This window comes from Pezoporus flaviventris, unplaced genomic scaffold (assembly GCF_033815535.1).
Source record: "Pezoporus flaviventris isolate CSIRO_AGI_PZ_B2104156 unplaced genomic scaffold, CSIRO_AGI_Pfla_v1 ptg000031l, whole genome shotgun sequence".
NCBI lineage: Eukaryota > Metazoa > Chordata > Aves > Psittaciformes > Psittacidae > Pezoporus > Pezoporus flaviventris.
Genome location: NW_026892579.1, coordinates 1545507 through 1571477, shown reverse-complemented (window position 1 = coordinate 1571477; position 25971 = coordinate 1545507). Strand labels below are relative to the sequence as shown.

Here is a 25971-nt window from a genome sequence, read left to right as displayed (position 1 = left end):
CCTGTATGAAGACTGAAACCCTTTGAAGGAGCCTACCTGATATTTCCTACTATCTGTAGCACCTAAAGCAGGTTCAGCACTTTTGGCTCTTACAACTGGTGGAGGTAGCTGTCACTGTAGGACTTCCCCACCCTCTGAGCCAAGGCTACTGAGATCACCAGTCCTGCTCTCCAGAGAGCACATTTTCATCTTCAGGAGTTTGAACAGGGACTCTCTGAAGACTTTAAACTTTTGCTCTCGACTGCCCACTTTACTGCTGGTCCCAGAGGAGGAAAAACATACAGCTGGCTTAAAGCCAACCTTCAACTTGCTGTTTTCCTCCAGCATCCTACTCCAAGGATGAAACTGGGTCAGGTTAAGAAGATGATATAGAAAGATACAGCAGCAATAGTATGTGAACTTTTCAGGGTAAAAATCTCATTCTTAGGCAAATGACAAGAAATAAGTAGATAGAAATTGGAGGAAATATTAATTGAAGAGTCAGTGCTTTTCTGCAGATGAGTCTCACAATCTAACTCTACTATTAAAGAAAAAAGTGTGTCATAAGTTAAGATAAAAAATGCTACAGGCAATATGTTATTTCATTTTACTTTTATCTTAAAGGAAAGACAAGCAGGGCATAGCAAGTGCAAATCAGCACATTTGTCTCTTTAATGACAATGTGCTATTATGTATATGGCAAGAAAGAAATACACGCTACTGGACTTATTTACCCTACCAATCTGTGCACAAAAATAAATGGGCTTATTATCCACACATAACTGACATGAGAAAAGATGCAAAGATATCCCAAAACATGGCAAAACCAAATAAGAGGGGGAAAAGGACCATTTGTTTGGAAAACAAATAATGGAACACAATGTAAGAGTGAATTTATATTATCTATACAGCACAAATGCTGTCACTTTAATAACTCAACATAGTGCAATTCCAGCAAATTTCTTAGAAAAACTCAGTGAGGAGTTATACATAAAATATCATAAGCTTTTAGTGCTACTGTTAGAGACTGGATAAATGAGCTGCTACTCTGATTAGCTATCTACCAAAAAGCACATGGCAAATTATACCTTAGCTTTTCAGTGGCCTCACATTATTTGAATATGCTTATGTCAACAAACACAAACCCCACCCCCCCACCCCCCTCCCTTTCATATTCATTATTGTAATGAATGCAGTTATTGAGCTTCTTTACTCTTTATTTCAGGAAAAAGTTGAAAAGCTAATTATGAATTTTGAAGGAGTCTTGAGATGCCCTTTCTCACAAGACAATGGAAAGTATATTCTTCCACTGTTCTCTTTAATTGCTGCAAATAAAATTAGATTCAAAGACTGAAGACATTTTATTCACCTCATAAAACACATAAGATAACATTCTGAGGTTGCAAGCTACAGAGTATCCCAGTGATAACTCCAAATTCAGGGATCTATTTTTCCTGTCACTGCTTTAAATGAAAATACTATGCACTGGTTTATGAAAAATAGCCTTCTTTATGATAAGGTTTTTTGTCTGGACATCATCCTCATTCATCCAAACTTAGCCCATCCTTTAAATAGAATGGGGTATGATGATGCCTGTTTTATTGCATAAGGTGCCAGGCAAACATTAATGATGAAAACAATTTAACACCTTGTCTAAAAATGCTTATTTGGTCTTACATGAATTACAACAAACTACCAAGATACATAATTAGCACACATATGCAGTCCTGAAAACCCTTAATTTTCTCTATTACACACAAAAATATATTTTTATTTGCTAGAAACTTCCACTTTAAGAAACAAATCTTAAGACATCAAGTTGTGAAGAGTGAAAAGAAGGCCCAAATCTGGTCCACCTTTCCAGAGGCCCACTGAAGAGGCTCTAAGAGATGATGGAGAAGGGAAAGAGTGGCATGCAAGTATGGCTTTGACTAATATATGAGCTACAGTTTGGGTAAATATGGTTATGAATTGGGGGATTTATAGTGCTAAATATATGTTTATTTAGCAGGGTGATCCAGAATGCAGCCACTAAGATTTCTATGGGTTTCTCCCACCCAGCTTTGCCAGTTCTTCCTGTAGAGTCTTTGCTGACAGTATATTTTGAACTGAGCTACCCCGTTCACTAATCAGCACCTGCATTTTTAGACACAGGCACTGGACTTTGAAAGTTTGACCCCTATTAGAGGAAACAATGTGGCAGGTGCTCACAAGATCTGAGGGGGCTGGACATCAATGGTGCTGAAGGGGTTCAGAAGCCTGTAGTGCGTTTACAACTGTATTCGGCGTCAAACAGTAGATTGAGATGTCGCTGTTAGCGGCAGTAATGCATTAGGCATACATGACTGTATTCAGCAGGTAAAGAAAGTGGCCTGAAGCTCTGTTTGGTAAAACTTTGAATAGTACATTGGGATTTTTTACAGATATTTTTGCCTTGTTTTCCTAAAATGTAAGAAATCTGATACAGCATGGTCTGCACTTGATATTTAGAATAAATTCTTGCCTGCCCCTTTCTGGCGTCTGGGTGGAAATGGTCTAAGGTACTCTGCCATATTAGAAGGACCTGTTAATAACTTAGTGATTGAAGTCACTGACCTATTGAGCATGAGCCCAGGAAATGAAAAGCAGCGCTTTTGGAGGCACTCTAAAGGACATGCTACAGAAGCTTTGTTCAGGGCTGGAAAATCCCGTTCGATCAGTTCAAAAGAAACTCTTGTCAAAGATGAAAAGTGTTTGAATTTCCTCTCTCCCTCTTTTTCTCCCCCTTCTTCCCTGCAGTCCTCTGAAAGGAGCAGCAGGCTTGGCATACCCACTCCATGAAGAGAAGGACAGGGCAGAGCTGTCACTCAAGTGCTTCTTTCAATTTTTTGGCACAGCCCCATGAGGTAACAACAGATTATTCAAGCAGTCCATGGAGAAGGCCATTCGACCCTAGGAGAGTTTGGATATACATTTCTGGTCCAGGTAACTGTAAATGGAACATCTGTACATTAATAGTAGATATGCACAGAAGAACAATACATGAACCACAGGATTAGCAGATTATTATAATTTTTTTTTTTATGAAGAAGTGATTAATTAGTGATTGCCTAACTAAACAAGAGTGAATGAACACAGCTTCTGGGATTTTGAAAATATGTCTAGCAATAAAATTGTTCCTTCTTTTGTTTTAGGCGTTCGGTTGGGTTTTGTTTTTCTTTTCATTTTTCCATAGCACTTGAGCTAAGATCTTCATTCAGTTCTTTATTTGAAATAGGTTATAATGACTGTCATTTAGAGTGAATATTAATGTCTATCTGTAACATTGATTTTTTTTTATCCTGAAGAAGCTAAAGAACACGTCAAATAAGGTTTATCTATAAATCACATCTCTTTCAAAATATAGCTATCTCTGGAAAGGAATGAAGCAATAAAATGGTTAAAAAACACTCAGCAAAATAATGGGTGAAAGGAAATTCATCTCAGTTAACCATTTACCCTGACCAAATTTAAAAAGATATTGGAACTGTTAAAAAATATGGAATAAAAGAAAGATTCAGACCAACTCTCATGTTCTAGGTGGGGGTCTGGATGAAGCTGGGGTTTTAACTGTAGATTTTACAGAGTCCAGAAAGTACATTATCCACTCATATCCTCATAAACTTTACTTTATTGCTACTACAGCCACAGATTTATGCAAGCATTCAGTTTTGACTTTGTTTACTGGCTCCTATTAAAGACTTTGATTCTTTAGGGAAGCAATTTCTTAAGAAAGTTCTTAACTAGTACTCAGAGTGGTTTTGTGATATTTATTCAATTCATTTTGAGACTTCTGAATGTGCATCAGCTCACTATATTCTATTTATGTCCTTTCCCCCCTCCCTTTTTCCATGCCATAAATCCTGCAATATGTTTTAACCCATTAAATGTTGATTGGTTAAGATTTATAATGGGAAAGATTTATAATGTTTATTTTAAAATTACAATTTTAATTCTACTTTGTGTGGTTTTCCAATAAGTTTTATATTTTATTATTTATTCTTACCTTTATCTTTTAAAGCTGTAGGATTCTTTCCTTCCTTTTCTTTAGCATGTTCTGTAAAATAATTTTATTATTATTCAAGTTAGAATGATAAAAGGTTAACATCTAATACCTCTGGGATAATGATTGATTGAATAATTGTTGGTGTCTAACTGAACCATGATTACCAATTAAATGTAGCACAAAACTGTTTCATCAGCTTTAGTATGCACACAAGGAGAAGCTACAAAATTTTCTTAAGTGTGATGAAAGAACAAAGATTATTCAAAACTTACTTCACTTTGCAGCTTTCAATACCAAACATTAACAAAGCTTTCCTAAGTTCTGAGTTTAGAATTCTAAGTTTTCATACAGATGTTTCATATTACCAAGGCTCTATTTCACTTCTGATCCTGGTAATGCAAATTAAGTTTTATCATAAACTTAAATAGTATTATATAGATAAATTCCTAACTAAACTCTACCATAAAAACAAAATGTCCAATGCATTGCAAGATTTTTTTTTCTTGCTGCACATAGATCCTAGGGTTTTATATAATTTTTTCCTGACATGTTACCTTTATTTTTTGTAGCAGCTGGAGATTTGGATTCTTTCTCTTTTCCAGGATCTGTAAAAAATGTATTCACACCGATAAAGTGACGATCAGAAGCCATCACTGAGTGAAAGTACGAGATTTAATCATATGAGAGAATGAAGCATCTAGATCATATGGGTGACTATGATTACATTAGAAGAAAGAGCGAAAAATGTAGTGATTGGAATAGTTGTACAGAATTCACCTGTTCCCATTCAGAGGGTTCAGTCCACAAAATGTTTTTCATTGATTTGATTATGAAACCTTTAAAATTTGCAAGCTTCAACTTAATATGGTATCAGGATAGTTTTTTGTCTTAACCACAAAGGACAAAATGACCTTTGGCCAATTTTGACCCATAAATGCTGTCTGTGGTCTACTGTCCTCATCTGGGATTGGCCATTCTTGCTGAGCAAGTCCAAGGGTCTCTTGTTGCAAGTATTCTTTCTAAGGGTCAGATACATATCAAATTTAGAGAGCGACACAATAGTGACAAATAGGAGGACAAACAGCTCTTTTTATTCTGCCTGCAGAAAAGTAGTGAAGATGGCTAGGACACACCATCCTTGATGGATACTGTCTCAGGGAGGGCAGTCCCCTGTAAAAGGTATAAGAAATAATTTGAACCAGACAGAAAACCAAGAATTATGTTTGAGACAGTATGCGAGATCACCTTTCTGGGCTGATGAAACCAAGGTCTTCAAAGCTTTTGCAACCCAAATGAAAAAGACAGTGGAGACTGTCCCAGAACAGGCTATTCAGAAGGACCAGAGACTTGGAGTTTGGATTTTTTGCATGTTAAGTGAGTGTTTTAACCATCTGACTGCTGATTACACATATACATATATATGTATGTTACATATATAACCAACTATATATGGTTGGTTATATATGTATAGATACATGTAAAACCAACTAATACTGTTATATACATGTCATTCTGAGAAATACTAATTAACAGGTATTTTCTGGGGGAAAAAAAAAAAGAGAATAATATAATGTTCTCCATCAGATATGAAGAAAAAAACAATCTTTCTGTTGAGAAACTCAGCAGGAATTCAGTGCCAGGTCTTAGAGAACTCTGTTAGAAGACTCCTGGTTGCTACACATAAGAGGAAAGATCAAGACTTAATGAGGAGGAGGCTGTGTTTAGCAGACAGATATGAAACTTGCAGTAGCTATGGTGAGTAGCTGCAGTGATGATTTTTTGCTGTCTTAAGCACACACAATTCAGAAGTTGTTGTTTTTGTTGCAAAAGCATGGAAAGTGTCTAGTAGTTCATTATGGTATCAATCAATCTTATTGTTCATGCTTCACTATTTGGCTATACGTAAGACAAACTGAGCTAATAGGGAATCTGAATTGAAGGAATCCAGAAATAATAAAATCTTATTTATGGTAGAAGTAACCAGCAAGTAGAAAAAAATTAATGTACTGTTGACTTTGAAACTCTTTTTCTGTTGGAGCTCACGTCAAAGGATAAATGTTTCACTATTTTTCTCCTTCTACTTTGTGCTTATAAAAAGGCAATACTTCCAGGCAATTAAATTTTTAAAGGAGAAGACTTGGAAAAGGTATTGTTGAACAAGGTCAAAAGTGTAATTTTATTGTAATAAAGTGTCTCTTTCCGGCCTCACTACATCCTAGACATCTGTTGTTCAGAAGCTACCCCTTCTCTCCTTCTTCTGCCTCCAGGTTTTGTACTCACTGGATTATGATTCAGTCACTAATTTTCAAAGTCAGAAAAAACACTGCAGGTGTTTATGAAGCACATACAGTGGAACTAATGTAGAGCTGATCTCTAATAGTCCTAATAAAAAGTCAACACCAATTTTTAAATATTAAGTTAATGACAGAAATCTATGCTAACAGAAATAAAACTCAGTGAGAAGACTGAAAAACTTGTCCTTCTGTGCTTATGTGTTATAAAAAATTGCCAAGAGAGATTCCATGGTTGGTGCAATGGTGTCTATAAAAACTGGTAGAGCGTGGAAGACACTACCTTTCTTTTTTCTTTTTTGTCTTCTTTTTCTTTTTCTTTTTTTTTGGTGATTCACGATTCAAGTAATGATTTTGTGATTAATACAAAATACAAGTAACACCACTAAAACCTACACCATTATGCCTTTACCAGAATAGATAATTTAATGCACATTATAAATTCTTTACTTTCAAGAGCCTGCCTGTAACAACTCTAAGTTGTTGTGCACCTCCATATTAAGAAAATTGTTACCCAAACTGTTGCAGAAGATGTTACCACAGTGATGCATTTTAAACAAAAGAGCGTTAAACAGCTCTGACTGAAACATTAAGTTGTTACTGATGAAGCTTGAAGTTCCATGTGATCCCCAAACAAAGAAACCTTAGGAAAGGTTTTTCAGAGATATCAGAGATATTTGTTATCTCCAGGAGAAAAAAAAAAAAAAAAAAGTCTTTTGGGATGGCATGGCATGTAATATACATACTGCTAAAGAATTCTAAAAAATATTCATGAATGATATGAAAATGGCAAATTGAATTGTAAACACACACTGGCAATATTCTGTAGGACTCAACTTACTGAGGTCTCTTAGACAGTCTGCCATAACCTGGCAAAATGACAACATGTAGCGCAAATCCCATGACAAGAACCTTGTGTTACTTTCTCATACTTGATTTGCAGTGTTAAGCTTTTATTGACATCAGAACACATAACTGAGATCTGCAGTGAAACTAGCAGGTGTGGAGAGAATAATTTTGTGTGTAAAATAATAAAGGTAAACTTTTTAAATGGTTGGGCTTCATTTGTTGTTTCTTTTTTTTGGTTCATTGGTTGCTCTGAGGGTTTTCTGGTGGGTTTTTTGTGCGCTGGCATTACACATCTCTTCCTTTTGTCAAGGAAGAATGTACAGTATTGGTGTTAAACTTCTTAACTGGCATAAACAGACTAGAATTTCTTAACATATCCATTGTTATTATTATTATTATTATTTATTATTATCAGATATGTTTCATCAGTTCTACTCTGTCTAAAAAAACATAATTTACAGTTCTGACTAGCAGCAGGAGCTCCTATACCTTTTTCTTTTCATTTATAGATTTGATATTGCTTTATCAATTATAGGGAGAAGCATTATTTAAAATGACAGCTTACTTCCTTGCTTCGTCTTTTGTTTATCTGAGGAAAGAGAAAAGAGGGGAAAGAGAAATGAAAAGAGAAAAGAAAAAGGAAATATTAGAATACATATTCACATAGAAAATTATATTTAATACAGTCAGCTAATGAAAATGTATTTAAATATATGTTGTCCAAAAATGCTTAAACATATCCTGAAAGTGATTTCCATTCTATTGCTGCTTGACAATGTATGTGAAAAAAATTCATTGTTCAGACCTAGTACCTTGCAGACACGCAAAGAAAGGAAAAAAAAAAACCAGTCTCACGTGACCTGCTTTAACTGATGGCAGTTAATTCCTTTCTTGGTAATCTTGGATATCTCATAAAAAAATCTTTGCCTTTTCCTCATTTCATTTAAATATTAATTCTCAGTTGCCTTAATAACAGGCAGTGTCTCCCTGGCAACCGTCTGACAGTTGCTCGTGTCATTTTTCAAATAGGACAAAGAATTAAAGCACTGTGTTTTCCTAGACACTTATGGCAGTTCTCCACCTTCTTGCTCTCCTTTTTACTGTTAAAAATGTTACATGTAACTTTGATTTACTACTAATAAAAGATCAGTGAACTGAAATGGTGTAGCGATATTTAGTCCATTTCCAGACCACAGGGATCTGAGGTCAAAACTGCAATAGCATGTTTGATCACTAAAACCTTCCAGTTTGAAACAATGAAGCTACACCCCAGTTGCTAGACAGACTCATGAACGTTACGTTTTCTTGCAAATATCCATGCATTTAGTGTTTTTCTTAAATTACAAATCCTAGTTCTGACCAGCTCTGAATCCCTCTACTTTTGACATGTATCCTAATGGACTGTAGCTATCAGAACAAATTATTTAATTTCTCAATCTAAAAGGCTCAAAAATACCTTTAAGTTCAAAAACTATTTTCTGATGAATTCATACATCCCTGATTAACAAAGAGTCCTCACTTTTCTTCAGAACTTTCTGATACCTGGAATCAGTGAATTAGGTACAGTTTTCACTCAAAACATAACTCAGAGCTGCTTCCATCACCTTATATTTTACTCTTCCATGAGAAATACAATTACATGCTAATATTAAAAAAAAAACAACAACTTTCTGAAAGTTTTTTTGGCTCATTTGTCTTTGAGTGATCAACATGTTGGCAATCTGTTGTGCAGATATGAGAAGCAGAGGCAACTGCTGTCTGAAAGTATTTATGTTTGCTTCTGTGCAGCAGAGGAACTGAGCTACTGCCAGCACTTGGAAGTAGCTGCAGAAGTAGTTGTAATAGATTGCTCTTTTTCCTTTGTCTTGAAGAAACTAGATGGCTGCTATTATGGGGAGATAGTGCTGCTGCTGCTGACTGCTGTCCCCTTTTTGAGTCCTGTGGGTATCACAACCAAGGGCTTAGAAATCCCTGCTCAATGCCAACCATGTGAAACTATGGTTTGTACTGCTCTCTTTTTAAGAGAGCCTGTGTACTTTATGGCACAGTTGAAATATATTACAAATAAAGTCCCATCTAATGTTGGCACATTGTAGAAGGAACAAATCTTGCAGCAAACACAACCTCACTGCTGCATGAGGTAGCCAAACAGAAGGGAAGCAGTGCAGGTGGCTGCGAAAGCACTTTTATGTCAATGGAAAATAGTGTGGAGATACCCAGACTAACAATAACTGAAATCTGGACTAAGACCCACCTAATTATAACCTTTTCCATCACAACTAACAAGCAGCTGACAGCTTCTGCAGGGTGTCTGTGCTGGTTTAAGTAATGCTGAGTAAAGCTGAAGCTGGGAAACTGAAGAAAGAGATAATAGCTCAACTGACCAAAACTACATTACTAAGTATGGGCTATACTTCACTTTGAAGGTTACTGGCAAGTTTGGAAAAACTCCAGTATGCTAAGACTGAAATGCCAAATTCATCATCAGAGCTTTAATTGCAAATTCGAGCACGAGTAAATATGAAAATCACCTTGGTAGACAGTTAGTAACAAGCACAGTAGATTAAGATGTGTATTGTTATAAAGGAAGCCAAGGCTGATAAGCTTTGGGTATTTCTGCCAATATTTTCTACTTTGCTCCTTACCATACTAACCTAAAAAAAAGTATGAATTGCTTTTAACAAGTGTACAAGCAAGAATGCAGGAAAAGCTGAAAGTAACAACAATAATAATAGATATAATTGTATATCATGGGAAAACGCGCATCTAAATGCTACAAGGCTATCTAGACGCTTTAATTCTCCTTTTCTATTCACCACCATCACACAGTGGCTCAAGCTTTGTTTTAGCCTGGGTCTAGACCAGCCCTTGCTCTGGTTGGCTTAGGAAACTATGTAGACTTTGTGACCTTCTGAACTATGTGTTGTCAACATGTGGTTCTTGTATTCTGCTGATCTGATTCCCAAACATTCCCATTCCTGCCTCATTCATACCAATCTTATGCTTTTTGCTAAAAACGTCTACAAGTTCTGCTTTTGAAAGCTTTTGAGTTTTTCTGCAGTGGATCTTCATGGCTCTTCATGGGGCTAATGTTCCATTAGGGTTAAGCTGAGTTGACTTTAGGGGTCCTCTGCCCCTTTACCTCATTGCAAGTCACTCTGAAGACTGAATATTAAAGGCTGATCCATGCCCAAGCTACAGGGGCAGAAAGCCTCTTGCAAGATCTGTGTGTCACAAAGTCCCAGCATAGGATATTTAAGTGGAAATGGGCAGTCTATTCAACCTTTTTGAGGGAGTTACATTTTTGTGGAAGCGGGACAAAGCCAGCTTCCCAGTGGAAATTCCCTGTTTGATAAATACAGCAGAGCCCTGACTAATACTTTGCAGAGCAGTGGATTTAAAGGCTGTTGTCATATAGCTGTCTGAATCTGAGGCGTTTGTTTCCGGGCCATTGTTTTTAAGAGAGACAATGGCAAAACACTTTGTTTTCTTTTTACCTTGCTCTGCTGCCTTTGTTGCTTTTTCTTCCTTCTTTTCAGGTACTCCTGCAAAACAAAGATAAAGTTTAAGTAAGATTTCTAGACTGAAGTGTTGCTCCAACAGACAAAGCTTTTCTTAATGCTTACAGATTACTTTAAGGCAAATGATTTCAAAGATTTGGAAGCAAGAGATACCTTCTCCCTTCCCCCACATCCCATACATGTCTATATAAGCATTTGACTACAAGTATTATTTATCTATCTTAAAAAGAGGAAAAGCAAAAAGGGATTTTATTTTTTTCCTTTCAGAAAAAAAATAGCAGCATTGACTTCTAGATCCCTGCTGAAACACAAGCTAAACTGCAGTACACATCACATAAGAGAGAGCAAGGCAAGCAGGTCTACTTTGCCCAGCCATGTGAGAGTTTCTCATGCAAGCATGATTTTCTGCTTGTACTACAGAAATCTGTATTCTGCATCCTTGCAAAATACTTCCCATAATCTTAATTTTAACCCTGTAGCTAGTCTCAGGGAGGACAGTGGGCCACAGCCAGATTATATGCTACAAATACATAACTGTATCACAGTTGATACTGCGATTACTGCATGAAAGAGAGAACTCAAGATTCGTCCTTCTGAAGGGCTGATAGATCTTTACTGATGCCAGTAAAGCATCACAGCCCAGGTGAGGCCAGGTGACATATCCAACTGACAGTTCCTAAGTCGATTTACGCAGCTTGAAAGGCAAGGGACAGAGATTATTTGTTCATGGCTCCACACTAAGGATTAAATCATCTAAGAGGAGGAGGTACAGGAAGGAATCCCTTCAAACTTTGCTGTCTTAGGAAACTTACATAAATATGTGAATCTTTTATAGTTTCTGACAATTTACAGGGCAGGTTTGGCAATGTACAAGATTTCCTGTAGATTGCTTAATATATTTAGGACAACATATGTATTTTTTCATCTAATTGAATTATTCAAGGTTAAGTCTTGCAAATACGTAAAGTTATTTTTTTAGCTGTAATTGGCACTGCTCACACATAGGTTCTATAAAGCCAAGGTTTTGTAGCCAGAATTTGTTATAATTATTATGATGAACAAGAATTATTGCTTTAGTTTTAAAATATATCATCTCACAGTGTTTGAGACAAAAAATATGGCATTAAGAAAATGAGCTTCACTGTCATTGCCTTGCTTAAAAGTAGTGCAAAGAGTAAAAAAACAGCATAAATGGCAGGACGTTAAGACGGACAGTAGAAATTAGTTTACATCTGATAATATAGAAATGGCTTTGCAGCTACAAAGTATCAGCCCATAACATCTCCTCAGCTTGTTTTTTCCACCTGCCAAGCACAGAAGTATTTTCAGCATCTATTATTTTATTGCAGAAAATCACAGTTGTAAATTAAGAGCTTGGCTTTTAGAGCCAAGGTAAATACTGAGGATCGTGTTCTGTTATTATTATTTATGCTGAGAAATTCAGGAAACTTGAAGGATCTATAACGTGCCTCCAGGCATGCTGGCTGCTCTTGGAGGGATGTCCTGGTGGTACCTCTGGGGCCAGGCTTGCTGACCAGGCAGCAGTTGAGCCTTTGAACAGTTGAGCTTTTGAGCAGTTGAGCATGGTGGCCCAAACAAACCAGCTCAGTTGGTAACCTATGGCCTGTCTGCAATATCTGCAGGTGGGCTGGAGCCAAAAGAAGGATCTTCTGTTCACAGCAATAAACCTTTCCTGAGATTCAGTGAAACGTCAGATATGGACATATGAACTACGTCATGTTGTGTGAGATGAACCAGCTCACATACATCAATCACTCCCTTGCCACTTGCTTTTGCTTATCCCAGGACACTGTGGGGTGAGCGGGTGTTTGTGACCAAGCTCCATGAAGAAAGTGAAATATTGCACCTCTGCACCTCAGTTATCTCAGGTAACTCATTTTATTGAAAATTATAATCTTCAATTTGCCTGAAAATCAAGTCTAGGCTGAAAAAGTGACTGACTGGATCCACAGGAAAAAAAGCCAAAAGTGAGTACTCCATTTCTATCGAAACACCTAACTTTATATTGATGTTACTGGACATACAGAAAGTAAAAGAGGAGCAAAGTCCGTTAATATTTATTGTAGTTCTCTGCTCTTAACATCCATGTTATTTAGGTCCACATCAGTAGGGCTACTCAAATCAGCAAGAAACTAGACACCTACAAGCCTAAAAGAATCTAAGCAGCCCTGCCACTGAACAAACCAGTATCACAGTGCTTACTGAAGTGGTTAACATCTTGAATAATAACCTTATTTTAATATGGAAAAAAAAGGGTTATGAAAAAGAGCACCAGAAACCAATCCCATATGCATTCCAAAATCTACTTTTACTGTCTAAAGTTGCAAAGTAGCTAAGAGTAAAATGAATTCTTGAGAACTGTTGTTTTCTCCAAAGCATGTTTATCCTTTTTAGCTAATATTAAAGCAGTTTTGTTTTGTTCAATTTCTGAAAACCAGAATGCTGATGGAATAAAAGATGAAAATATTTTCTGGATACTGAACTGCAGGGTAGAAAAGCAATACAACATTCTGAGAAGATCAGGTATTTGGAGTCATCAAAATCATGCAGTGGTGGTAGACCATGAGTGCAGTTATGGCAAAGGAACCAGTCATCCTTGAGAAATGCTGAGGCTGCTGTTTAAAAATAAGAACTAGTACTATTAACAGTATTCTAGCTGTCGGTGCATTCAGTAATGCTGGAACACTTCTGTGAGTCTCTGTAAAGAAGAACTTGCTGAGACAGATCAGGGCTTTAGTAACTTTCAGGAACTGCAAACTAGCATTATCTGGTTATGGCAAAGAAGTATCGGGAAGGACAAAGAGGACATTGTATTATTCTCTTTGTTTCTTGAGAAGGAAGGTGTGAGCTACTTTGGTAATGCTGAGAGGTCTTTTATCATCAAAGTAATAGCTGTCACTTTAACAGTCTGTATAAATAGGTAGCCTGCACACATAGAGTTGGTGTTTTGAATAAGACTTCAAAAAAGGTTTTGAGTATGTCTAGAGAAGGAGACTCCACTTCCTGCCTGGCAGCTTGCTCCAGTGCTCTGTCACCCTCAAAGTAAAGAAGTTATTCCTCATATTCAGATAGAACTTCCTGTGTTTCAGTTTGTGCCCGTTGGCCCTTATCCTGTTGTTTTGCACTACAGAAAATCTGGCCCCAGCCATAACGACACCCACCCTTAAGACATATGTATGCATTGTTAAGATCCCTTCTGAGTCATCTCTTCTCCAGGCTAAACAGGCCCATCCCTCTGAGCCTTTCCTCTTAAAAGAGATGCTCTGGTTCCCTAATCATCTTCATAGCCCTCTGTTGGACCATCTCCAGTAGTTCCTCACCTTTCTTGAACTGGAGAGGCCAGAACTGGACACAGTACTTCAGTGTGCCTAGCTGTGTTGTCCTTCCAGCAGATAGCATAGTTGAAGTCCCCCATGAGAACAAGGGCCTGTGCATGTGAGGCTACTTCCAACTGTCTGTAGAAGGCCCAACAACTTCTTCTTTCTGATCAGGCAGGCTGAAGTAAAGCACACAACTGTGCCACATATCTTAGTCTGCCCCTTAATGCTTACCCATAAGCTCTTGACGCATCCTTCACTCAAGGCAGAGCTCGATTCATTCCATTTTCAACCCTTGCCCCTTGAAAGATGATCTCTTTGTAACAATTGATCTCACTGCAGGTGTTATCAGTTTGAAAAAATGGTCCTTTAGTCATATGACTTCAGTAAAATAGGCATTTAATAATTTATTCCTCAGCAGAAGAACACCAGATGTTAAAAAATCCCTCCAGAAAACCAAACCAAAACCACTTGCTCCCTCCTGCCTGAAATAATAAAAAATTAAATGAATGCACATAAAGGGAAAGGTAGAAATTTGTTAGGGATCCATATTTTCAGTAAATTATAGTTTTAAAAAATAGATGAAGTAAATAGAGTCCGAACTCCATTTATATTTTGTCATTAGTAAAATTTCTTGACAGCTTGGCATAATGTAGATCAAATGGATGATTTCTATGAGGATTGTTTCTCTGATTCCATAATCTCTTGAGAATCAAATGAGAGATAGCTTAGCAGATATTGTTTTGTGCTCAAAGTAGCCAGGAGAGCAATTCATCAGTCAAATATTTCTGCAGTCTCAATAGTTCTAGGCTACAATCAAATTGTCAGAATGTTTTTATCCTAAAAGAGTCAGGTTGCATAACTAACATCCACATCAAAATATGCATTCCAAAATGTCACTGATTTTAAGGCTATTTTGAGATGTTTACTCAGTGTGAAGGAAAGCTGAAAGAAAACACTCTGACTGGAGACAATAAACACTTCACAAACTGAACCGTGAGGTCAGAAACAGGATCTCTTCATCGTGACATCACTAATATCACGAGGTCATGAACCTAAGGAGTGTCTTATGGTTTAGGAACTGTTCTATTACATGAAGAAATGAAAAAATTCCTGGCCATAGTGGCATTACAGAAACTTTTATGAGAAAATGCAACAAAACTTAATATGAACTTGATAGTTCATCAGAAGTACAAGTTAGTTGGAGTGGCCCAGACCTCCTCCATGCCAGCAGATTAATTTTTTTAATTACCAAAGAAGAGAATTTGATCAAAAGCCTTGTGTGGCTTCAGAACAGAACTGTTCGTCTTCTGTTAATATGCTTAAAAGTTTCAAAATTTGCCAACAATTACTGAATATTGGAAACCATGTTGCACCCAGAGTGTTGCTACTGTAAATGGATTAATAACAGAAAAAATGGTAAACAAGCAAATAAAAAGCAGCATTAAAGAACAAATAGAGATTCAAAAAGAGTGATTTTTTCAGTCTTAGCTATTAAACACTATTGGAATTTGTCATCATTAATATATATTTAGAAGAAAATAATAGCATTCCTTTGTGATTTCTTACTAAGAGGTAAAAAGAACAGATGTAATATTTTAATATAAATACTATTTTCCCCTGGAGTCCAGGCTATGTTTGAGTTTCAAAATTAGCAACTTAATGTTAAAAATTAGATCACTTGTTAGCAAGTAATTTTTTTAGAAATCAACAATTACTTCAGAGCTAACATCAGCTATTTCTCTTCAATGGTGACTGACTAAAACAAAGTTGTTATTTACTTAAATACTGGAGAATATTTTCAGGTTCAACATTCAACTGATCCTATGGATGGCCAAGACCAAAATTTTCAGTTGTGAGACTTCTCTGTTGACAACAGAAATAACAGAATCGTTCTTGTTTTATATAATAGATAAATTCCTATTTATTCTTAATGAACTGTGAACTTCCTACAGATTTTGTTCGTGCCCCTTAATTCAATAGCTCATAAGGAAGAGTTCACTTCCATCTTGCAAAATGCTGAAGACATGATGAAGACTTATTACCTATACAAACGTTTGCTTCTTATCTAATAAAATATGAAATAGGGTATTCACCAGAAAAATTTGAAGCTACTCAGAGCAATAAAGCATAGAAGTAAAAGCTCCGCAGTTTCAAACCCCCTGCTAATTCTGTTTCTTTTTACAAGTGACCTAAACAAAGTAATTCTTAATAAAACTATAGACACAATCCACAAGAATAACAATTTCAAAAGATATATGACAATATTTCCCAGTAGTGGCCAAAGAAAATCTAAAGTTTGCAAAAACGGACTTAATTCTGTGAGAAACAAGTGCTTCATCAGTTCATTTTTTTCAGGCCCTGAAGGACATAGGCTTGGCAGAAATGGGTTCACAGATGTTGAGAAGTTGACTTTATATGCATACTACAACATTACAAAAGAAATAATAATGTCTCAAAAGATTTATTTAGAGGCTTCAAACAATAGGGGAAAGCAATCACCCATAGCAGCAAGTCTACCTTTATTTTCAGCTTTGGCTGTCTAGAATTTGCTAAAATATAAAAGCTTAACTCCACATACTTTTTGTTTCCCCCCCTTTAGTTTCTGTGTTTTGTCTGGTGGGAGTAGAAAGAAATACCTGAATTATTCTGCTTTGTGTTTTGCTCAACACAATTAGCTTCAGAACAATGACAGTGTTATGAATTTAGCCCATGAAGCAGGGAACTTAAAAATATCCAGTAAAGGGAACAATATATCAGCTTTGATTTCCTTACATTAATCTCCACAGCTGTGATTCTGCATCTCTTCCTCATGCTCCAGAAGAGCACTTCACTGCCTCACAGTTCAGCCTGACTACTTATTTACTGGTTAATGTGAATGAAGCTTCAGAGACAAGCTCTGAAGTAGAAGGTGCTTGAAAAATAGCAGTGCATTAAAAACTGGTAATTCTCATTTCCCTGCATTTGTCTTGTGAGAGACAGCTTGGAGACCACAGTCCACAAGTCTAAGCATTTGATACGTGCAGTCTGTCCTGGGTTCAGCAGTAGCAGTCATTTTTCTCCTCCTTAGTAGCTGGTGCAGTGCTGTGTTTTGACTTTCGGCCTGGGAACAGAGCTGATAACAATGATGTTTTGGTTTGGCCAAGGACTTTGTGAGCCTCATGCTCTGCCAGGGAGGAGGGGAAGCCGGGAGGAAGCAGAGACAGGACACCTGACCCAAACTGACCTAAGAAGTATTCCATACCACAGCACGTCATGCCCAGGATGTAACGGAGAGTTACCTGGAAGGACTAGGATGGCAGGGTTGGAGGAAGTATCGGTCGGTGCTTGGCTGGGCTGGGAGGGGGGAGTTATCGGTCGGCTGGTGGTGAGGTGGTATATTCTCTTCCTTTGTTATTTCCTTTATCATCATTATTATTGGTGGTAGCAGCAGTGATTTGTGTTATACCTTAGTTACTAAACTGTTCTTATCTCAAGCCGTGGGAGTTGCATTCTTTTGATCCTCCTTCCCATCCCTCCGGGAGTAGGGGGAGGGCAAGAAGGGGTGGGGGGAGTGAGTGAACAAGCTGTCTGCCTGTGTTTAAACCACGACACAGTCCCATTTGTTTGAAAGGGAATGTTTATAAAGCAAGGTGGTCATTGATATGAATAAAAATGGACTAAGAGTGAAGTGCAGTTTGTAACTTGCCATTCCATTTTCCATTTGTGTCTAAGATACACGTGACATCTGTAATGTTCATGAAGGCAATTCAGAGCTAGTATCTTGCATTGTATATATGGTAGAAGTCAGACACCGGCATGAACAATTAAACATTTGCTCAGCTCAGACTTAAGCCCCTGATGTTCCTCACTAGTCTCAGCTTTCTGTGCCTTCTGGAAAGGAGCAAGCAACCCTTGGAGCAAGCACTGATGCTCCCACAACTCCCACCTTCTACCATCAGCAGTTATTACATGAAAGGAACATAAAAACTCTTTCACTGAACCTCACTGTAAAAATTCCTAGTCTCAGTAAAAAAAAAACTATTCAGGCACTGGGTTTGTGCTGCAGCTGGACTGGCAAGAAGTGCCAGTCTCTATAGAAGGTTGGTTACTTCTTTCTGCCTTTAACAAAAGCCTTTTAGTTTGAGTTAGGGTTAGAAACTGAGTTTGATATAGACAGAGAATTACAGTTTTTTTAGTCCATGGACAACTCAGAGAAAAGACACCTTTTTTGTAGAGCTGCTTTGAGGTCCTGCAAGGAAGGAGCTGATACAATTTAAAAGGTCCACTTTGTCTTAGATAATTCACACCTGCCAGCAGTTTTGTCACAAGAAGCTCCTTCATTAACAGTGGAATTAACAACAGCATTCTTCCCTTTCCATCTTAAAAACAAGTAAAGTAACCCACCTTTTGACTTCAGAGTTTCCACAGATGCTGTAAAATAAAAGAAAACATTCCAGGAAACAAATTTTGCAAATGCATAAAGAAATTATGATTGATCCTAACATCTGTTCCTTTGGTCAATATGCTACTTCTCTACGTAGAGCAGGCATTCATTTTTTTTAATGCAGACAAAAACTGACACACATATATGTCATTTTTTTGGATAGTCTCATGGCAGATGACTGATTAACCTGCAGACTAAAAGCAGTGGAAAACAAGGTCAATAGGTAAGTTATATATGGAACTTCAATATCTCCACGATTTTCAAGTAGTGAGGCTGAGAGAAGGAGTGAAAGCAGGTTTCAGAGTAGGCACATACCAAACATGGGCATGCAATAGAAATCTCCTTTTAACAATTTCAGTAATTTTTGGAAGTTAAGGATTTTGTTTTTCTTCTTTTTAGTTTATTGAAAGCTCAAACCACAGAGCTCTTCTAGTATTGATAAAAAAGGGAATATCCAATTTTAATAGTCTTCCTTGATCTTTTTTTTTTCAGTTTTGTTTATTATTCTTCATAATTGCATTAGCTGAATCAAAATTACTTGAACTAACACATTTTTCTTTCTTCATCATTCACACCTTCATTCTGAAGCACTGTAACAGATTTTTCTGCTATGGAAAAGGACAGAGTCATTTTTCTATAAATTGACAGTCTACAGTAGGGTTTTTTTTTTGCTCAGAATTTATGTCTGAGAAAATAGTCATCTGATGAATGAGTCATCAAGCTTGGCTGCAAAGGGAGTTGAAAATCTTTATGCTCTCACAAATTTGGATAAACTGTAGAAGCAGATTCCAGTTAGGAATAAGAAGAGCACCAAGCTACAACAATGAAATGCTTGGTACTTGGAATAAATACAAACTAAACAATCTAAATTTTTCCTCTGCTCCACACTCTGAAGCTCTTATCTTGTGTTTTGTTCTCCATCCTGGAGAACATTTCCTGTAACCTCAAAGCAGTTCCCCTTCCTTAGAAATCTAAATCTTGTAAAAGCTGAAATAAAAAATTCTCACCCTTGTTCTTCCCAGCACCATTTGATCAGATCTTAGTTCTGGAAGACCAAACGGCTGTATGTCTGCTCCACAGCCATACACTTGCTCAAGTAACTATGATCAAATATTTATCTCTGGCTTCGTTTTTTTGTCAATTTACCTAATCCTGTCTCAAGTTAAAATATAATATAAATAATAATAATACAATATAAATAAGACTCTAAAACTTACTGACTTTCAGGACTTACCGTGTACTTTTACTTCTTTCTTTGCTGTTTTGGGTGTAAAAACAAGCAAAAAGAAAATATTTACTTCTGGCATGTATTAATTTAAAACATAATCATAATTAAAAAGCAAGATAACACAGGGAAAATATTCACCAATTTCTATTATTTTTTCTTTCTCGTGTGGTTCTGAAAAAGAACTTTTCTCATAATGTTTTGTTTAGTTGCCCTGGACAATCATTTCTGTGTTCCTAGCAGGAGTTTGTTGTGGAACATTCCTTTCAACTCTCAGTTCAGGTGAGCCACTATTGCCATGGGATAAAGACAGGTGGCCCTGGCCTCTTTTACAAAAATATGCAGTGTGGTGGGAGCCATGGCAGGGTCTGGAACCTGAAGCCAAAAAACCTTATCCATTTAAACTCTGCACCCTCTGGCAAACTATGACTGGGATTTAAAATTTTTAATGGTGATTTCTGTAACATCTCTTTCCATCTTGCCAAGACAAGCTTCAAAACCCCCTCAGAGAAGGAGTAGGTGACCTACCAGGGAGAAGAGGGATAGACTGAACATGTTTCAGAAACTGACCGTAATCTACCAGCCAGGATTGATGTTCATGGTAGCAAAAAAATAGATAAGCTTTTGCTGTCTACAGATGATGTCTGCAGATGCTTTTAATCAGCTGTCCTGGGTTCAGCAGCAGCAGTCATTTTTCTCCTTCATGGTAGCTGGTGCAGTGCTGTGTTTTGACTTCCAGCCTGGGAACAGTGCTGGTGATACCGATGTTTTCGGTGGTTGCTAAGTGATGTTTACCCTGACCAAGGACTTTGTGAGGCTCATGCTCTGCCAGGGAGGAGGGGAAGCCGTGAGGAAGCAGCGACAGGGTGCCTGACCCAGGTTAGCCAAGGAGGTATTCCATACCACAGCACGTCATGCCCAGGGTGGGGGGTAACTGGGAGTTACCCGGAAGGACATGGGCTTCCGGGTGGGACTCATTTCTTGGCCGGTGGTATCGTATCCTCTTCCCTTGTTATTTTCTCTTATCACTGTTGCAGTTGATAGTAGCAGTGGTGATTTGTGTTGTACATTGGTTGCTGGACTGTTCTTGTCTCAACCCGTGGGAGTTGCACTCTTTCGATCCTCCTCCCCGTTCCTCCAGGAGCGGGGAAGGAGAGAGCCCCGGGGGGCGGGGGGGGCTCAATTGCTCTCAGCCCAGCACCACTCACTGGGAGTGAGTGAACAAGCTGTTTGGCTAGGGTTTAAACCATGACATCAGCATATGGAAAAGCTCTGCTGTGCAGGTTTGGATCCACACAGGAACATTACCTGTATTTAAGAGTATTTGAGCTGACTAATTACAAGATAAAGAGAGTTTCTATTAAATACATGCTTGTCATTTACCAATATCCGATGATAAACAAAAGAGATGATCAAAATTAAAAGGGAAGTTTTAGGTTAGATATAAGGAAGAAATTCTGTACTGTGAGGGTGGTGAGGCACTGGAACAGGTTGCCCAAGGAAGTGACAAATGGTCCATCCCTGGCAGTGTTCAAGGCCAGGTTGGAGAGGGCCTTGAGCAACCTCGTCTAGTGGAAGGTGTCCCTGCCCATGAAAGGGGGGGTGGAACTAGATGATCTTTAAGGCTCCTTCTGAATCAAACCATTCTGCGATCCTATGATTCTAGGATAATATTTTCTCCATGATTATTTTAGGATATATTTGTATTAATGCTGTAGTATACAGTTGAGAAATATTAGTATTGAAAACGTTTCCATTCTATAATCAAGACATAAAGTTCAATTTTAAAAGCGATTCTGAAAATTCTGCCCTTATTAAAAGCAAACCTATCCTTAAATTTGAGCTATCCTTGAAATGAATATGCAAAAATGAACAGGAGTAACCAGTAAAAAATTAAATTAAAATTAAATTAAAATTAAATTAAAATATGTTGATCAATAATATTAATACAATATTCACATTAAATATTAATTCACAATCAATATTAATACTGAATGCACAGTGGGCATCAGAAAAAGGTATGCTCCATACAGAGCTATGAAATAATTTGCATTAGAAATGGCAGGCTGATGTGAAATATAGAAAAATCCCCAGACTGCTAGCTTTTAAACAAAATATGACGTTGTTCCATACTACCATTCCTAGTAAGTTTGTAGCAAGCAATAGGTGCAGTTCTATCTGAAAGAAAATATTCATTTTTGTCTGAGTATTTAAATCTAGATGAGGAGTTAGCTTAGGTATATTTTAAAGAAAAATGTAGTTTCTAAAATAAAGTTGTGCTCTGAGGGTTAGGGTTTTTTAATTAAAAAAAAAACCAGATTTTTTATTTTTCTGTATTTTCTGAAAATATTGATGGAATTTCATCAGGATTTCATAAGAAGTCTCTTTCAGCCAAAATGTAAACTTTAAAACATCATGACTAGTTGACTGAAATCAGGGACCGAGTTTTTTTACTGGTTTCGTGGGGTTTTCTATTCTGCTATTGCTCAAGACAGCTTCCTGGAAATTGAAGGAAATGTAGTTATGACTTTAGTGGTTCTGAGGCAATTATTTTTCCCTCTTGTTCTAAGATCTGTCAGCTCTCATGAGATCAGGGAATAGCATGACATAAAAAGCTCTCAGCAAGTGCTTTTGCAAACTATAAAATTTTCCATTTACTTAGCTTTATTTCCTGTTTTTCAAAACTGCAACCATTACAGAACTTCAAGAGAGCTCCTTTTGTAACAGTTTTACTTCCAGAGGCATATGAAATAAGACCCTTTCTCTTGAGAAAAAAAAAATTAAAAATACTAACACAGAGTCTGACATCAAATATTTCTGGGAAAATCTGTTATGATATGAAATTTCAAGTGATTCGTGCTCTGATATTTTAATAGAATGAACCGAAACCTATTATTACATGAGACAGAAATGTCAGAAGCCTAGATCTTTCCTTTCTGCTACAAGTTAGCATTGCTTAATTTCAATGTCTTTTCTTTCCTTTTCTACTTTAACTAACAATAGTTAGTATCACACAAGAAGGGGTATTGCCAACTGTGGACACATTAGGCATTTGCCATGACATTTGTCATTCTTTTTATATTTAACCATTTTTATACATATATATATATTTATACTTATATTTATGTATACCTATATGTATATGTTTTGACTGTACAACATGTTTTTATCCAGGAAAATTTTGCTGGCAATATCTATTTTTCTATCAGTCATGGAATTCAGATTTGATTTAGTTTAACATTTCACCATCTTTATAAGCAATGATGCTTTGAACAAATGGCTTTTCTTTTTTTTTATGCAAATTGGTAAAGTTATGTATAACATGTATTTTTTATTTTATTGTTAGTGACATACTCCTAGATACCCCTGGAGCCTGTGGGAGATGGAAGAAAACCTTAACCTGCCTCTGCAGCTTTTCCCCAAGCCATAAAGCTCTTCCCAAAGCACAAACACTGCTAAAAAGCTTCTAGGCTGGCCCATTTGCTGTGGTGCACTTTGCTACGAGGATGGATAATCCCAAACTGTGACCTTCTGCCATTTACCAGGAAAGAACAACTGATATCCCATCCTAATTTGCATAGCTATGTGTATACATATGTGTGCCATACATGTGTTATTTCCTAATTCAGATACAGCATTCATGTCCAAGAATTATTCAGAAAAAAAAAAAAAAAAGTGAATGGAATCGCACAGATTGGGAATTTAAATAAATGCAGTTTCAAGCGAATGTGCTGTTCTGTGGCATGCACCACATTAAGTAACCAACATCATTCTGTTTGTACTCTGTAGCTGCATAAAAATGGTGTTTTCTCTACTGTTGAATTTTTATCACAAGTATTTCAGAAAAAATATTGTTAAAAGAAAAGGAAGAAAAGAGGCCTGGATGAAACGCAAATCCTTTCAGTCCAGTCTATTGGATCTGTACCTTTACTTCACATGTAGAAAGCAAACGGCATCAAAACTGACAATGGAAGTCTTCACTATGGAGAAATGAATAAGGTAGAAGCCACCAAAACAACTTAAAGACTTTTCTTGAGAGGGTCAGGATTATGCTTTTTTTCTTTGGTGATTTTGCATAGCAAAACAAATATCTACACAACTGGGAGGCAGGAGATAGAGTTGCTGCCTCATATCCAAATGTTTGCTTTAACTAGTTATCTTAGCTTCATTTTAATACAGCTAATTTCTTGTTTAATACAGGTCCTGCATAATTTTTGATGCATGGCTGTTGCTCAGAGAGGAAGCCAGCACTGACATAGACACCATCAAACTGGCCAAGGTCCTTAATTTTGGGTGGATGTAGTCAAATCCTCATCAAATTCAAGCTAGACACTTGTGGTTTCAAAATCCTCCCATGTACCATGTATCAATTTTTGTACAAAAGTCATTATGAGGAAGAAGCTAAACTGGTCATACCTCGGTAAACCCCTCTTTATCTCTGATTTAAAAGGCTCTGCTTTTTCCTCAGAAGGTTACACAATCAAAACAACCATCTTGATGTTAAAATGTTAACAGTGTGTGATCTTCTGTGTTATGTGGACATACTTGAATAAAAATTGCTAGAAACCTTCGTTTAGGTCTAGCACACATTTTCTCACTCATCAGCAGGGTAGAGGAAGGAAAAAAAAAAAGAAAAAAGGAAAAGAGGTGATAAAAATATATTGAGCGCTGCCCCTAGGATATGGATCTCAGAAAGTGGGGTCATTCTTAGATTCCAGATCCTTCTCTGAAGCTGATGGGATCTGTCCTCCCATACTTGAGTAGGCAGAAAGTCTACCAGTTCTTTTTAGAATATCAGGTTCTATTAACTCAGAGGTAAGGGAAGCACCTTCTTTCCATAAAACTCCAGTATAATTATAGTGAAGCCTGAAGACAAAGCTGACTTTCAGAAAAACAGTACCTTTGCCTCTCTAGAGCCTGAAATGCTCTATCATTTTCTGCAAAAATTGGGATAATCAAGAGAAAAATAACCAGTATAAGGAGGAAATGGAAAGAATGTAGATTTCTGATGACTGTCCTGCCAGCCTTGAAAAACTCTCAGTTGGAGAAAAAGCACTCCCTAAGAACTGAAATCACATGCACAGAAATCAGTTGCTCAGGTCAACACTCTTGAAGCACATGCTTATGTAAATGTAGAGTATATTTGATCACTCCTAGGAAAACAACACTTTCATCACTTTTGTCATATGAGAAGGGGAAGGTGTGGGTCTTCTGCTTTCCCATCAGTAGGAGCAGAGCTAATACACAGTGTGGGTGTATTCATAGAACACAGATGCCAAATTCCCCATTGGAATAAAAATCTTTCTGATTTAAAATCCTTAAAAAGGAAATTAGGTTAATCCTACAATTCTGACTAGGGCACTTTTTGTGTTTAAAACAGATGCACCACTCTTGAAAAGGACTCTCTCTGAAATCCTTACACATTATGAACAGAGTCATGGTGAAAAGATCCATTCTTGATGTCTATCATCAGAACTAATTTTTAAAGAACAAATTAACTTCACTAGCCTTAGGATATATGGCATGGGTATTCAGGTTAAGGCTCAGGTGGCAAAAAAACTTCTTTATAAACATGGTATGATTTTCTTAATGCAGAGGGCTAATATCTGCTAATAGATCTTTGCATGTGAAAAAGCTTAACCTGTATTTCCTTTAAATTATGGATCTGAGGAGCACTTCCACCCTTTTCAGAACTAAGATGACTAAGCTGATGAGGTGCAAGTATTTCCAGTGAATCCCCAATAGAAGGACGCTCTATTGCTTTTAAAAGAATCCTGTGTTGAACCACAACAGTTCAAACTGGGAGCACCTCAAGGGAGGTATTTCTACATCACTCTAGGTGGAACTTCTCAGAAGAACATGAGAAATTACTGAGTATGAGAGCGGGTGTAGTACCCAAGCTCATAGACCACAGCAAGGTGAAAGTAATTCAGTTTTCTTAATGGTCTCTCACTGTGAGGCAGACCGAGTCATATTACTGTGTAACTGATTTAGAGCAAGAGCATATCCGCTGAGAGTGGTCATAGCTTCGATGGTGCTCAGCCATTATTACTTGCTCATGATTTAACCTAGTCATACTCCACCTGTTTTTTGAGAAGGGAAGGATTTCTGTTTCAAGCTCTGTAATCCATTGAGAGTATGAGTCTGAACAGATATTTCACGCAACTTCTTCAGAAGGTATTTGAAGAAGCAACATCATTGAAGGAGGACAATGACAGAAAGTGCTAGGAGAAGTGTACAGCTAGAGAGTCAATAAAATACTCAGAGGAGTTTACTGTAAGAATTAAATAAACCCAGCCACCGCTATTTCTGAAATAT

General features: G+C 37.1%; 1 protein-coding gene across 3 annotated transcripts in view; it reads right to left on the bottom strand.

The window, feature by feature from the left end:
* The window catches only part of LOC133272638 (triadin-like), a 95458-nt gene that overhangs the window by 38508 nt on the left and 30979 nt on the right, over positions 1–25971 (bottom strand). For 2 of the 3 annotated variants that reach the window (XM_061460000.1, XM_061459999.1), the window contains 5 exons: positions 18389–18415; positions 10641–10688; positions 7709–7732; positions 4558–4608; positions 4004–4054 (listed from right to left, as the gene is read on the bottom strand). In XM_061460000.1, coding sequence (XP_061315984.1) covers positions 4004–4054; positions 4558–4608; positions 7709–7732; positions 10641–10688; positions 18389–18415 — 201 coding nt within the window. The remainder of the gene's footprint in view (positions 1–4003; positions 4055–4557; positions 4609–7708; positions 7733–10640; positions 10689–18388; positions 18416–25971) is intronic. The other variant, XM_061460001.1, reaches the window with a different exon arrangement.